General features: G+C 40.1%; 1 protein-coding gene across 4 annotated transcripts in view; it reads left to right on the plus strand.

Annotated features, from left to right (window-relative positions):
- Positions 1 to 14,236, plus strand: part of TTLL5 (tubulin tyrosine ligase like 5) — a 286,873-nt gene extending 272,637 nt beyond the window's left edge. For 2 of the 4 annotated variants that reach the window (XR_007153248.1, XR_007153249.1), the window contains 2 exons: positions 13,577 to 13,680; positions 14,014 to 14,236. Coding sequence is in view for 2 of the 4 variants with exons in the window: in XM_047863915.1 (XP_047719871.1) it covers positions 13,577 to 13,599 (23 nt within the window). In the remaining 2 variants the exon portion in view is untranslated. Of the gene's footprint in view, positions 1 to 13,576 lie in introns of all 4 variants that reach the window. The other 2 variants (XM_047863915.1, XM_047863917.1) reach the window with 1 other exon arrangement.
- The last annotated feature ends 356 nt before the right edge of the window (positions 14,237 to 14,592 follow it).

A 14,592-nucleotide genomic window follows, 5' to 3' on the forward strand; every position in this document is an offset into this window, starting at 1 on the left:
TTCTTTTCTTTGCTTCTCTCTCTCTCTCTCTCTCTCTCTCTCTCTCTCTCTCTCTCTTTCTCTCTCTCTCTTTTCATAGCAGCCATGCTAATGGGGAAGTGGATGCGAGTTCTTTAAATTCAACCTTGCTGGGGCTCCTGGGTAGTTCAGTCAGTTGAGCAGCTGGCTGTAAGAAAAAAAGAAAATCTTGGTAACTGGGCTATTAGGAGTGCAGTTGATAGAATTAGAGTACCTAGTTTTGTGGGTGAGTAGGACAAATAACACTGTTAGTATTTTAAAAGTCAAATTTGGGGGCACCTGGATGGCTCACTCAGTTGAGTGTCCGACTATTGATTTGGCTAAGGGCACGATCTCACAGTTTGTGGGATCGAGCGTCTCATTGGGCTTTGCACTGACAGCAGGGAGTCTGCTTGGGATCCTCTCTGCCTCTCCTCTGCTTGTGCTCTTTCTCTCAAAATAAATTTAAAAACTTAAAAAAGATGTTTTTTAAGTCAAATTTGACATGATGGCTGCACATTAAACTGAGAAAAGTCTTCTCAAAAGCTAGGGAGAAATGTGAGCCAGATGTAGAGTTTACCTATTGAAGCTGTGAGTGGATAAATTATCTGAGGGAAAGAATGTCAGGGAGCAAGGGGTTGGAAGCAAAGCCAAAGAAGAAAGAAGAGCCAGTGGAACCATCCAAGGAGGCAGCCTTAAGAGGCACCTGGATATTTCAGAATCTCAGAGACCCACAGAAGGGAGAGTCAAGGGGGCGGGAATGATTGATGAGCTCAGATGATATTTTTAAATTGCCCGTGATTAAGATTTTGTTAAATTGAACCATTTTTGTGTGACTATGCCCTGTAGAGTCCTTTATAATTTTCAGAATGTTTGCATATAGTTTATCTTATGTGACCCTTAGCCAAAGCACACAAATTATCATCATTAGTAGTATTCCCACATTACAAGAAAGAAACAAACTCAGGAAGACTGGCATTTTCCTAAAGTCATTGCTCGATACCTCTCATTTCCCCAAGATGATCTATTTTGGGGAAGCTGAAGGCAGATGATGCCAGGTCAGAGTGGGCACCAGAGTAGGTTCCCCTCAGACCAGTGCCCAGGCAGCTTGTCATCCTGAGTACAGGTGCTGTCACTCAGTACCTCCTGGAGACCGTGTCTACTCGCCCCTCTCAGTTTCCTGTTAAATACTAATGAGTTTGATTCTCTAGACTCCAGAGCAGTGGTTTGTGAACTGTGGGTCATGACCAAAGAGTTGGTCATCAGATCAATTAGTGGGTCCCAACCAGGCGTCCCAGAGCCAGTGGTGCATGTCTTCCCAACACTGCTTCTACAACTTCATGTTGGTTACTTGAACTTGGCTGTGGTGGAAATCAGCCAACACCACAAAGCTGGGGCCTCTGTTTTACCACAGAGAACCAGTTGGTAAACATTTACTAGCATACCCCTGATCATAACCATCATGTCTTTCTCTTCCCTCCACCCCTCCTGCAACGGAACAGGATAGAATAGAAAGAAAAATACCAGGGTCCTCTATGATAAAAGTAAGAATTGTTTTGTGAGACTTCTGTTCAGGTCAGAAAGATATTTATGTGTATATTCATATATCATGTATTTTTTTTACTAAAAATAAGTTTGAAAGTCAGTTGTCTAGAGTCCCTTCCTTTATCTTCCTCAAGTAATTCAAAGTCCTCTGTTCTGTTGATCTTTAGGCAGAGAACCAGTGTCCAGCATCTTTTTTGAATTAATGCTGTGTCTACTCTAGGCGGAATGAGATGGAATTTGTATCAGGCTAGAAATTATTATTCTAGAATAGACAAAATGGCTCTGTATTATCAATTCTTTTGAACTCAAAGCTATATAAAAATCTATCTTAGTTAGACCCCACCAAAGACTTTCTACAGTGAGCATGTATTTGTCCTATGCTCAGAAAACAGTAATCATTATTTTTAAATCCCAAAGATTAGAAGGCCAATAAATAGAAAAAAAATCAGACTTAAGCAAATATCCTTGTGTTACTCTACCATTCTTCATTATTAGAACTTTCTATGAGGAAATTAAATCTTTATAAGAAAGTAAATGCACTTGTGAAATATATCACTTACCTTTTAATGATTTAGTGATTTGTTTTATAAATCCAGATTATATACATATATTTTTATATACACAAAATATATATATATTTTTGATATACACAAATATATATATATATTGATATACACATACATTTACATTGTATATAAACATCTTATATATAAAGTTATATGTGCGTGCGCACGCGCGCGCGCACACACACACACACACACACACACACACCCCAGATATGCTTAAATGGATTATGCTTCAAAACTAGATAGATGTCGGGCGCCTGAGTGGCTCAGTTGGTTTGTTAAGTGTCTGATTTTGGCTCAGGTCATGATCTCGTGGTTCGGGAGTTCGAGCCCACATTGGGCTCACTGTTTTCTGTGCGGAGCTTGCCTTTGGGTCCTCTGTCTCCCTCCCTCTCTGCCCCAGGTCCCCTCGCGCACACTTTCTTTCTTAAACATTAAAAACACAAAACAAAAAAAACTAGATGTACGTAGATCATGGAATTAAATCTCAAGAACTTTGATTTAGATCAGCCTTGCAATTTTGAAATTTTCATAAAAGGGAAGTTATTAAGTATTCTTATGCAAAAAAAAAAAAGGCTGCAAACGTGTGAAATAGTATGCCCTTGACTATCTAAATGGAGTTACAAAAAGAAACATTTTTCACTGAGTCACATTTGAAAGTCATTCTATCTTTCTTTCTATTCCACAATGTCACCTTACTATGCCCATTTTACTGCTTTTTTTGTAATAAGAAAATGAACCAGAATAAGGGGAACATGGTTTAAAGGTTCATAGGAGTTAAATATACTTTCAGAAATAAGTTATGGAACATTTTGGGGGGAAGAATTCAGCTTATTGTATATATGACTTCGGTTCTCCAGTTACTTGCAAGTAGAAAGTAAATGTCCCCCAGATGGACACTTGACCCAGGGTGCATTTAACATCCAAGAGTGAAACTGAGTGCCCTGTTGCTCACTAGAAATGAAGAAGGTTCTGGGAGGGCATGAGCTCTCGGTGCTCCTGTGGTCAGCCAATTCGCTCCCCTGTCCCCTGTGGCTGCACTCCAGAGCTGCTCGGGACTGCCTTTTCTCTGAACAAAGCCCGTGCAGCTGTGCCCGGCGCCTCCGTGTCACCAGGCAGGGTTTCACGAACTGGATCTGATGCTCTTGTGCCTGTGTTGTTCATCCCTACACGCTGGAGCCGTGCCCAGGAAGGTGAGGGGACAGCAGGTTGGCCCTCGCTCCCCAGCTGTCCCTTTCTCCTCATGTCACTCAGGATATAAATAAATGGATTCATTCACTCTCTCATCAAGCCAGAATGTTGCCAGAAGGTACTATCAGGGCCACTCTGATCAGTTGGAAAGGCCCTTAGGGGCAGATCTAAGAGGCACAATTTACAAAAGCCTTTGCATTTAGGTAACTTAAAAAAAAAAAAAAAGCTTTTAATTTTACTTCTCCTGTTCACTTGAGACCTTGGAGGGAGAAAAATAGCTCCAGTTATATGTTCATGTTGTTCGAGGTCTGGGCCTCCTTTACTGGTGTGGAAGTCATGGTGCATTCTTTGTTTTTTCTCAACTAGAAAAGCCTTGAGTCCGATGATCTCATTGAAAATTTACTTCCCTTTCCTTAAGACAGCTGACGGGTAGTAGGAGCACTGATCTGGAGCGTGGATTGCTGCTTATCACACGAGGCTGTGGTATTTCAGAGGCCAAGTTTGTATTGTTAGTTGGAAGTCTTTTGCTGCCCATAGGGAGCACTGCTATCGATCATTTCCCACATCCGTCGATCCAGTATTTCCCAAGCAGCCTCCATGTAAATATGTACATGGCAAAATGCTGGGCGCTCAGGTCCTGTGAAGATTTGCAAGACGTGGTCTCTGCACTCCAAAGAGTGCATCGCAGGAAACGAACCACACGTGCAAGGCACAGACCCCCCACCCCACCCCACCCCTGCCCTCAAAAGTGGTGTAAGAAGCAATGATTTGATGGTCTAGGAAAGTCTGTCCACCATTCCTGTCAGAGAACTTACTCCTCAAAGTAGCATGAGCATGATCGGTGCCCTCAGCAGTTCTCCGTGCCTAGGTGCTTCTCGTGCACTTCACCTTAGCAGGTGTGGATCACGGTGCTGAAAATAATTTTATTTGCTATTACAGTAGCTCCAGCCAGTTACTTAATATGATGCTAATGGGAGAACAGTAGCTGGAGGACAAATTGGGTTCGTTGGACTCAGTTGCCAAACCAGCACAATGTATTTTACAGGTGCTTCAAGATTTTTAAGGGTAGTTCTGCTAATATTTTATGTCTATGTTGCTTGTTGACTTTAAAACTAACCTAATAATATTGCTGTAACTTCATTTATTTGATAAATGCCAAGTGAGTGTATAAATAGTGTGATCCACAGCCATTTCACATACATATACACAAAACAAAAAATTTCCAGGTCAGGATATCAAAGCCAAAAAGAAGATGGGCAGCTTCAGTGACTGGTTTTTCAGAATTCTACCACAAAAGAGCATGGCTGTGATCGTGGCCACAAAGGACGTGAGGGGGTGGGGGGGAGGGCAGTAACATGGTTGTCCTAGGTAGTGTCCCTGCCCTTATCAGCCCAGAACCGAGTCAGCAGGCAGGAGTGGAGATCCCAGCAGCTCTGGACTAGAATCATGGCAGGTGTCAGGGAAAACAGGTGGAGAGTCTAACTGGAGACGCTTTACCTAAAGATGGAAGCCCAAAGGGCTGTATTCTCCATGTAAAGTTCAACCAGAAATAAACCCTCCCTTCCCACTTTACCTTTACCATCTCAGGCACTGGAAGAAAACTGCCTGTCTTGGACCTTGGTGCTGAGTGAGATGGAGTAGGGGACTCTTCCATGAACATTTATAACCACAAACTGGCCCTCGTGTAAGCTTGGGCATGAGCTGACATTCCCTAGGTACCCTGAAAAACTTGCAACTGAGAATTTAATCCAAGGTGGTCCTAAGCTAATAGTGGCCCCAGGCACCTAATATAATCAAATGCATACTTTTTCTGGAGGGATCTTCCTTCAATTCAAATCTCAAATAAATTCTTTTTTTTTAATGTTTATTTTTGAGAGAGACAGAGGGTGAGTGGGGGAGGGGCAGAGAGCGAGGGAGACACAGAATCCGAAACAGGCTCCAGGTTCCGAGCTGTCAGCACAGAGCCCAACGTAAGTCTCAAACTCATAAGCTGTGAGATCACGACCTGAGCCGAAGTCAGACGCTCAACCAACTGAGCCACCCAAGCACCCCTCAAATAAATTCTGAAGAACTGGGATCACAGTTAAAAATCACAAAACAAATAAGGAAACATGGCACCATAAGCAAAAGTCAGCAAAAATAACAGATGACACTATCAGACCTACAAAGACAAAGATACTGAAATTATCAGACATACAATAAAAAATAAATTTTCTCATGTGTTTAGAGAAATGAAAGGAAGGAGTAGAAAGTATGAGTAAAATCAAAAGATTAAAATTATAACTAAACAGATTTGAAAAAGAACTATGTAGACTTTCAGAATTACAAAGATATAAGTAACTAAAGTTTTGAAATCAATGGCTGGGCTTAACTGCAGGTTAGACCCAGCTGAAAAGATATTTAGTGAACTCAAAGCTATATTTATTTAAAGAAATTATGTGAACTGCAGGACAGAATGATGAAAAATCACGTGAGAAGGCCTGATAGATATCCAGATAACTGGAGTTCTAGAAAGAAAAAGAATGGGACCGGGACAATAGTTGAAGGGATAATGGCTAAAAATATACCAAAACTGGAGCCAAAATATCTCAGGTGGGAGAGCATTAGACTGGTCCAATCCCAGGTTTCGGCAAAGAGGAGGTGTCCTCTTAGAGCCTGTAATAATTAAAAATATTCCAAAACTAATGAAAAGATACACCAGTTGCAGTGAATCACAACAAATCCACATCTCGACACACCATACTGAAACTTTGGAATACTAAAGACAACGAAAAGATGTTCAAAGCACCTGGAGACAAAAGAAGGCTTTCCAGAGGAATGCCGGTTTGACTGACAGCATACTTCTCAACAGCAAGAGTGGAAGCCGAACTACAGTGTTACGTGGCCACTGATGAGAGAAAATAATCAGCCAGTCAGAAAAATATTGTAAGTGAAAATATCTTTCAAAGATGTGGATGAAATGCAGACATTTTTCAACATTTAAAACCCAGAAGAATTCACAAAAGGAAAGCAAAGATTCTAAAGAATGGATATTTCGTGAGCAAAAGAAAATTAAAAAAGAGAGAGAAATAGACAAATCAAGAAATAGACTGCACTATGGAGAATAAACTGATGGTTACCAGCGAGGAGGTGGACGGAGGGATGGGTGAGGTAGGTGATGGGGCTTAAATAATACACTTATCATGATGAAAAAAAGTAATCAAAGAAAAGTGAGAGCAAAGGGTATGGCCAAAAACTTGCTCAAAAAATCCAAAAGCATTAAAATGTCACAGACTGTGGTTAAGCAACCAAGAAAAGTGTCAAAGAAATACAGAATCCAATCCTTTAGTGAAGAAATTAGTTGAACTCTGTGTGGATGGAGAATAATGTCCATTACAATCATGTATTTAAACTTGAATTGTGAGATGTTGGCTACTTGGGAGCTCCTGTAGAGGTACTGAGTATAGAAAGGACCCTGTGTATCCACCAGAGCGCTGCATGGGGACCAGAATCAGTTGCTTAAAGGCTAAAATAATCTTAGACTATCTGAGGTAGTAATTCTGTTTTTTTTAAGCGTACAAGGTAAAGATTGGAGTATCTGGTAAACTAAATAAATACTAATTTTATATAAATTCAGAAAAATCTTTGTTTATTGTGAAACGTCTGTTGTTTAGAGAAGCTAACATTTTAATCTTGAAACTTCCTTTTGAAATATGTCATTGATATTAAATGTGTGATGTTAAGTTAGAAAAGATAAAAACTGATTAAATGCATACACTATCGAATGCATAAAATAAATTATTTTATTTACTTTACATTTTAAAACAAATAAAGAATGGATATTTCAAACAGAGGAAGGTAATAGCACATTTCGTAGTACACGAAAATACACATTTCGAAGGTCTGAAATGCAAAGAGGAACTACAAGCAAAGAATGTTTACAAATATGGGCAGATATAATAATAAAATAATAATGTTCTTGGGAGGCTAAGAAGGAGGGGATGAAAATATTCAACACCAGTCTTGTTAATCAAGGCAGGCGGTATGATGAGAGTTAAAGTAGTCTAACTTGATCTTGTACAGTGAAAAGCTAAAGATAATGATTAATTTCAGCTTTACATAATCAGTATATACAAATGCAAAAATAGAGTAACAACTAAAAGAATAGAGATTATAAAACTTCAAGGAGGAAAAGAAAGCAAAGAAGAGTAGGGACAAATAGGAAGCACGACTTAAGACAGTAGAAATAACAAAGTATTTGTAACTACAAAAGTGTGAGTGCACTAATGTCCCAGTGAAAGTGGAAGATTGATTCATCCAACAGTATTTACTGAGTATCTACTATATGCTAAACACTACTAGGCACATAGCACAGAGCGGTGAACAAAACAGCCCCAAATCCTTAATTGGAGAGAGAGACAACAAACCAAATAAGTAACCCAAATAGTACATTAGACAGTGGTGAGGGTTCTAGAGTGAAAAAAACAAAACATGAAAGATAGAGAATGGGAAAGTGACTATTCTAAATCGATCAGTCAGGAAGAGTAGCATTTGAATAAAGCCCTGAAGGAGGTGAGGGAATGAGCCGGTGGATATGTAGGGAAGGGAATTCCAGGCTGAGGGAACAGCATGAGCACGTGCCTTGAAGAGGGATCACGGCTGCTGTGTTTGGGAAGTACAAGCAGGCCAGTGGGCCACGGTGTAGGGTGCGAGGAGGTGGGTGTAGATGAGACTGGAGAGACGAAGAGGGCCAGACCACAAAGGACCCAGCGGGCCAACGAAAGGACTTGCACCTTCCTTCTGAGTGAAGTGGGAGTTGGGGTTCTGGGCAGAGTCATGCATGAGCTGATTTTGGATTTAACAGCATCTCTGTGGCTACTGCACCAGGCAGGGGTAAGGTAGTAGCAGTAGAGGGGTGCAGGAAATGGTCAACCAGAGATGGATATATTGTTGGCCTAGATTTTCAAAACTCCACTTTTAGGCTGCTTGAAAGAGACCTATCTAAAACATAAGTATATAAAAAAGAATCAAAGAAAAAGTTTGGCAAAAGATATGCCAGGGCATATAGCTATATTTATCAGAAAAATTGATTTTAAGACAAAAAAAAACATATCAAGAAATAAAGACGGTCACTACATTATGCCTAAAAGTTCTAAAGATTCACCAGAAAGTATTTAACCTTTTTTTGTTGATTTAGTTTCACTAGCTTATCTACTGATTTTTTTTATTTTTTTTTCGTTGTTTTTTTTTTTTTTTTGGGGGGGGGGGACAGAGAGAGACAGAGCATGAACGGGGGAGGGGCAGAGAGAGAGGGAGACACAGAATCAGAAACAGGCTCCAGGCTCTGAGCCATCAGCCCAGAGCTCGATGCGGGGCTCGAACTCACAGACCACGAGATCGTGACCTGGCTGAAGTCGGACGCTTAAGCGACTGCGCCACCCAGGCGCCCCCTGATTTTTTTTAATTAAATAAAATGCATATTTGTAAAGACTATATTGGATAAAAAAATTAACAGAACCACAAAGAGAAATAGACAAACCCACATTCATATTGGAATGATTTAATATAACTCAATAATTGGTAGATCAAGCAGTCTGAAAATCAGTTATATTTTAGGAAATTTGAACCACACAGTTGAGAGGCTTGATCTAGCAGATAATGGCTTTGAATCACATTTCGAAGGCCATCTTTCCTGGTCACAACGCAGTAACAAAAAGATAACTGGAAAATCCTCACATGTTGGATTAAATTAAGAATTAACTCACCAAAAAAAAAAAAAAATCATAATATAATTAGAAAATACCATTCACCAAAACCCTGAGGAATGTAGCTAAGCAATATTCAAGGAAAACTTATATTTATAGTAGGGAGAGGGTAGAGGCTCAAAGTTAATGTGCTAAGAACCTGGCCTAAGAATTTCACAACAAAATAAGTCCCAAGAAAGTAAAAAGTAAAGACAAATACATAATAATAAAGATAAAGGAAGAAAATAATGAAATAGAAAATGATCACCATTGAGAGGAATGAATGGGGACACTATTATATATGCCTCAGAGATTAAACAGATGGACAACATTATGAATAACTTCGTACTGATACCTTTTTAAAACTTTGGTGAGATGGATACACATTTGGTATTTAACTTAGAAGAATTTGCTCAAAAAGAAATACGAAGCCCTAATATTCTTTAATTATTAGGAAATTTAACCAAGAACAAAAATGATTCCATAAATACAACAGCCGGTTTTTATGGTTTTACTGGACATCCAAGGATCAGATATACCAACCTTCTACAAACTATTCCAGAATAGAGGAAAACAGAGAACACTTCTCAGCTCTTACTATCTTAATAGCAAAACCTAACCAGGACAGCCCTCCCACAAAAATTCTAAAATCACAACCTCTTCTTAATTGTGGATATAAATGTGAAAAAATTACGAATAAAACATTAGCAAACTGAGTCCAGCAATGTAAAAAAAAAAAAAAAATCATGATCAAGTTAGGTTTATTCCAGAGATTCAAGGATTATTTAACGTCTAAAAATTGACTAATGTAGTTACTACAGTAACGGATTAAAGGGAAAAGAATCATATGCTCCTCTCAATGGATACAGAATAAGCAGTTGATGAAATTCAGCATACTCATCGCTTTAAAAAAAAAAATTCCCAGGTCACTAAGAATAGAAGGGAGCCTAATTATGAAGTATCTCTACAAATAGGCAGCAATAGCCATCATACTATTCATTGGAAAACTTTTAAAGATTCCCTTTAAGATGAGAAGCAAGACAAGGGAAGCCCATCCCTTCTCCTGAGTGTTGTACTGGAAGTCCTAGTCAGTAAAGTAAGGAAAGGAAATGACACGGGAATCAGAAAGGAAGATGCAAATCTGTCCATATTCTCAGATAATATATTTGTCTCATCAGATACCCAAAAAGAGTATTCAAATAAATTATTACCTTTATAAGAGAATTTAATGATCTTTCTGTACATCAGCAATAGAGTGTGTGATTATAGGAAAAGATACCCTCTGTATCAAAAGTATAATCACGAAGACATATAATGTACCTAGGGAAAAATCTTAACAAAAAATATGACACCTATTATTTTAAAAATTATAGAAACATAGTGAAAATCACTTTAAAAACCAAAATAATGGAGAGATGTTCATGTTCCAAGATTAAAAGTCAGTTTGGTAAAGATGTCGGTTCGTCCCAAAATTGATCGATAGATTTAAGAGGGCATTAGTTAGTTGTTGTTTTTTTTTAATTTGACAAGCTGATTTTAAAATTTACATGGAAGGGAAAAGGGCCAAGAATAACCCTTGTACTACTAAAGAATGAGAGTGAGGGGCATCTGGGTGCCTCATTCAGTTGAGCATCTGACTCTTGAAACATATCTCACAGTTTGCGGTATCAGGCCCCACGTCAGACTCTGCATTGACATCATGGAGTCTGCTTGGAATTCTCTCTCTCCCTCTGTCTCTGCCCCTCCCCCAGCTGGTGCACGCATTTCTCTCTACATACATACATACATACGTACATACATACATACATACATACATACACGTTAAAAAAAAAAAAAGAATGAGAGTGAGAGATAGAGGCCATGTGTCACTTGTCTTACTAGACACCAAAAATTATTACCAAACTAAAGTAATTAAGAGAGCATGGGGTAGGGGCACCTGGCTGGCTCAGTCGGTGGAACGTGCGACTCTTGATCTAGGGGCCGAGAGTTCAAGACCCACGTTGGCAGAGATTACATTAAAAAAAATTTTTTTAATAAAAAAAGAGAGCATGGTGTTGGCACAGAATAGAGAAAACCTAAAACTGGTCTCCTATGTGAAAACAGTTTATAACAGAGAGGTGTTGCCATTAAAGAAGGTAAGGATGGACTTTTCCATCAATAATAACTAGAATAGTTAGTTGTTGTGTGGGGAAAATGAAATTAGATCTGTGCTTCACACTGTAGATAATTTTAGGTTGGATTAAAGACTTAAAAATGACAGGCCAAAAAAAAAAAAAAAAAAAAGTGTCCCATCTTATATAAAGCATCATAGGAGGATACCATTATGACCATGGGGTAAGGAAAAGATTTCTTACATTAGCCCCAAAAAGTGCAGACTGTGAAGATGGAGATTGATAAATTTGACTTTGTTCAAATTGAGAACTTCTAAGACACCATAAAGACATTGTAGGTTTTTTTGTTTTATTTTGTATTTCTTTTTTTTTTAAGCGCTTAATATCATTAGAGATACATTGTGAAGTTTTTATAGGTGAAATGATGTGTTACCTTGGGTTTGCTTTGAAGTACTCCAGGGGGAGGAAACTGGGGGAGGGAGAGAGAAAAAGAATGGTAGAATGTTGATAATTATCAAAGTGAGATGCTGGGAACATGGAACATGGAGGTGTCTTACACAATGCTATTTTGTGTGTATATCTAACATTTTTTTATTTAACAAAAAAAATTTTTTAAACAAACCATCCATCTTGGGATGCCTGGGTGGCTCAGTCAGTTAAGCGTTCGACTTCGGCTCAGGTCATGATCTCACATCTCATGAGTTCAAGCCCCGCATCGAGCTCTGCTGACAGTGCAGAGCCTGCTTGGGATTCTTTCTCTCCTTCTCTCTCTGCCCCTCCCCCACTCACTCTCTCACTTTCTCTCAAAATAAATAAATAAACTTAAAAAAGAAAAAGGAATAGAGTACTGCTACATGCTATAACATGATGATCCTTGAAAACATCACGCTAAGTGAAAGGAGCCAGACGCAAAAGACCACATATTGTGTGATTCCACTCATATGAAATGTCACAAATCGGCAGATCTATAGAGACTGGAAAGATTAGTGGTTGCCTGGGGCTGGAGGATGAGATGTGTGAGAGTGATGGCTAAGAGGCATGGGGTTTCACCTTCTTTCAATGAAAATGTTCTGGAAGTGATTGTGGTGGGAGATGCACAACTCTGAATATACTAAAGCCACCGGATTATACACATTAAATGGGTGAATTGTGTGGTGTGTGGCTTATAGCTCATTGAAGCTGTTTTTTTTTTTAATCAATAAACAGTAAACTCAGTAAGAAAATAAGCAAAAGCCATGTCCAGACATTTCACAGAAGAAAAAACATGTATGCGCCATAGATACTTGAAAAGAGGCTCAACTTCATTCCTTTTTTTTTTTTTTTTAAGCTTATTTATTTTGAGAGAAAGAGAACGCGCATTGGGGAGGGTCTCAATCTCACAAGTCTGGAGAGATCTTGACCTGAGCAGAAACCAACAGAGGCTTAACCTGACTGAGCCACGCAGGCGTCCCTCAACCTCATTCCTAATTGGGGAAAATGCTAATTAGAACCACAGTAGGACACTTGCCTGGCAAATATTTTAAACTCAGGCAACACCCCTTCTCCACCGGTAGGTGAGGCAGAGAAGCAGGGGAAGCCCATCCAGTGCTGTGGGGGTAGGGGGTGAACTGGCGCAACCGCTCTGGAATGTAATACGGCTTCGTTTTTTAGAGAGTTGAAGAGGCAAGTGTCGATGACCCAGCGGTTACGCTCCTAAGTATATAACTGAAGAAATTCTCCCAGCTGTGTGCTGAGATCACATGTAATAATAGTTATAGCAGCACTGGGAAATTGAAAACCACATAAAACGAAACGACATATATTTAGGGATATGAGTATATGTGGTGAATAAACCTGTTTTTAAAAAACAAACAGGGGAAGGATAAACACAAAATTGAGGAGAGTGGAAATGGGCAGGCAATGGGAGGGCCTCACAGGGGACTCGGGGTAATGGTAATGTCTTTGTCTTAAACCGGGTGACGGGATGTAGGTGCATATATGGGGGATAAGGACAGGGGTACAAGGCAGAGTGTATTCTGACAACCTGCTGTTCGGCAGAGTTTTAGACACGCTCAGAGGTGTGCATAGAGCGGTGTTTCCATGCAGTTCGATACTGAATGCTAATTGTGCTGGCCCTACACTTCTAGCAAGGATTCACATATTTTAGCATCTTCTGTTTAAGAAGCAAAAGGGATAAAATGTTCTTATGGGGCGGGGGGGGGGGGGGAGAAGGGGGATGAAACTAAGCAGCACACAAAAAAAGCAGCAGCAGAACCGGAGTGTGTTAGAAAGGTTTCCAACAAAAGTGGTTAAAATGACAGGTCTTCAAGTTCAAGGTGAACTTCATTTATTTGGCCACAACTTCCTTAGTCTTCCGTAATGCTGACTAAACCAGACGTTATTGTAAGGAAGTGAAACCCCATGTCCTCATTTAGGTCACTTAGCGGTTGGTTCTTTGTTTCAGATCCTGCTCACACTAAAAGATGAGCCACAACCGCACTGAGGAAGAACCTATTTGCTGTCCCGCTACTGCCATGGGTGTGTCGGAGGCGCTGCAAGGGGTCCATGGTATTTTTTTTTTTTTTTTTTTTTTTTTTTTTTTTGCTGCCTCAGTCCCCAGAGCCTTCAAGCGGCGGTGGCAGTAGATTGTTGCCATTCAGCCACTCCAGACTTTTACTGAGACAACAGGAAAACACATCGGCTGGGTTTTGATTGAACTTGGCAGTGGGGACGTTCCACTGATACGTTATGTACCCCATCAGAGCACACATGTATCTTTTACCCCTTTTACCTCCTCCCCCAACCTGCTTAGGTCTTCTCTGTCCCTCTCCTGCTACCACACAGAGACGATATAAAAGAGGCTCTTTGGCTATTTGCATTTTGCTTCCTCTTCTTTTCCAGATTGCAGTATTAAGCTTTACTTCCTACAAGCCTAAAACCCCAACAACAGTATCTACCAAAGTTGTTCTTCCCTTTTCTGAGGGTTTGGGGGAAGGGGGAAGCATACATCACAAGTTTCCCAGAGAGCGGAGACAAGTCGGTGTGCTGCTGACCACATGAGCCATGGTAAGGGCACCCTTTGGAATTACTGATTTCTAAAATTAATAAAGTAATTCTATTTTTATTTTCTTTTTTTCCATTTACTAATTTCCCCCCACAATCAGTACTCACACACGAGCCTGAAATGGGGCCAACTTGGTGTTTTATGCCCTTGCTGGGCAAGTTTTGAAACTCTGTTTTAGAAATGCGAACTCGGAAAGAGAGGTTTTATTCTTCCATTTGGTTTCAGCAGATGGCGGGCCCAGGCCGCTCCCCGCGGGCAGCTCCTGTACCTGGGAAGCTCGTATGTGCAAATGTGTCCATTGTCAGCCCGCAGCAGACGGGTCCTCTAGTGGCCAGTGGATCTGCACCCGTAAACAGTTCGTCAGAAGGAGGCCGCACAGCCCCTGATGGCTTTCCACTTGACCTCTGCTCCCTTGC

Source organism: Prionailurus viverrinus, chromosome B3 (assembly GCF_022837055.1).
Source record: "Prionailurus viverrinus isolate Anna chromosome B3, UM_Priviv_1.0, whole genome shotgun sequence".
In the NCBI taxonomy this organism is placed as follows: domain Eukaryota; kingdom Metazoa; phylum Chordata; class Mammalia; order Carnivora; family Felidae; genus Prionailurus; species Prionailurus viverrinus.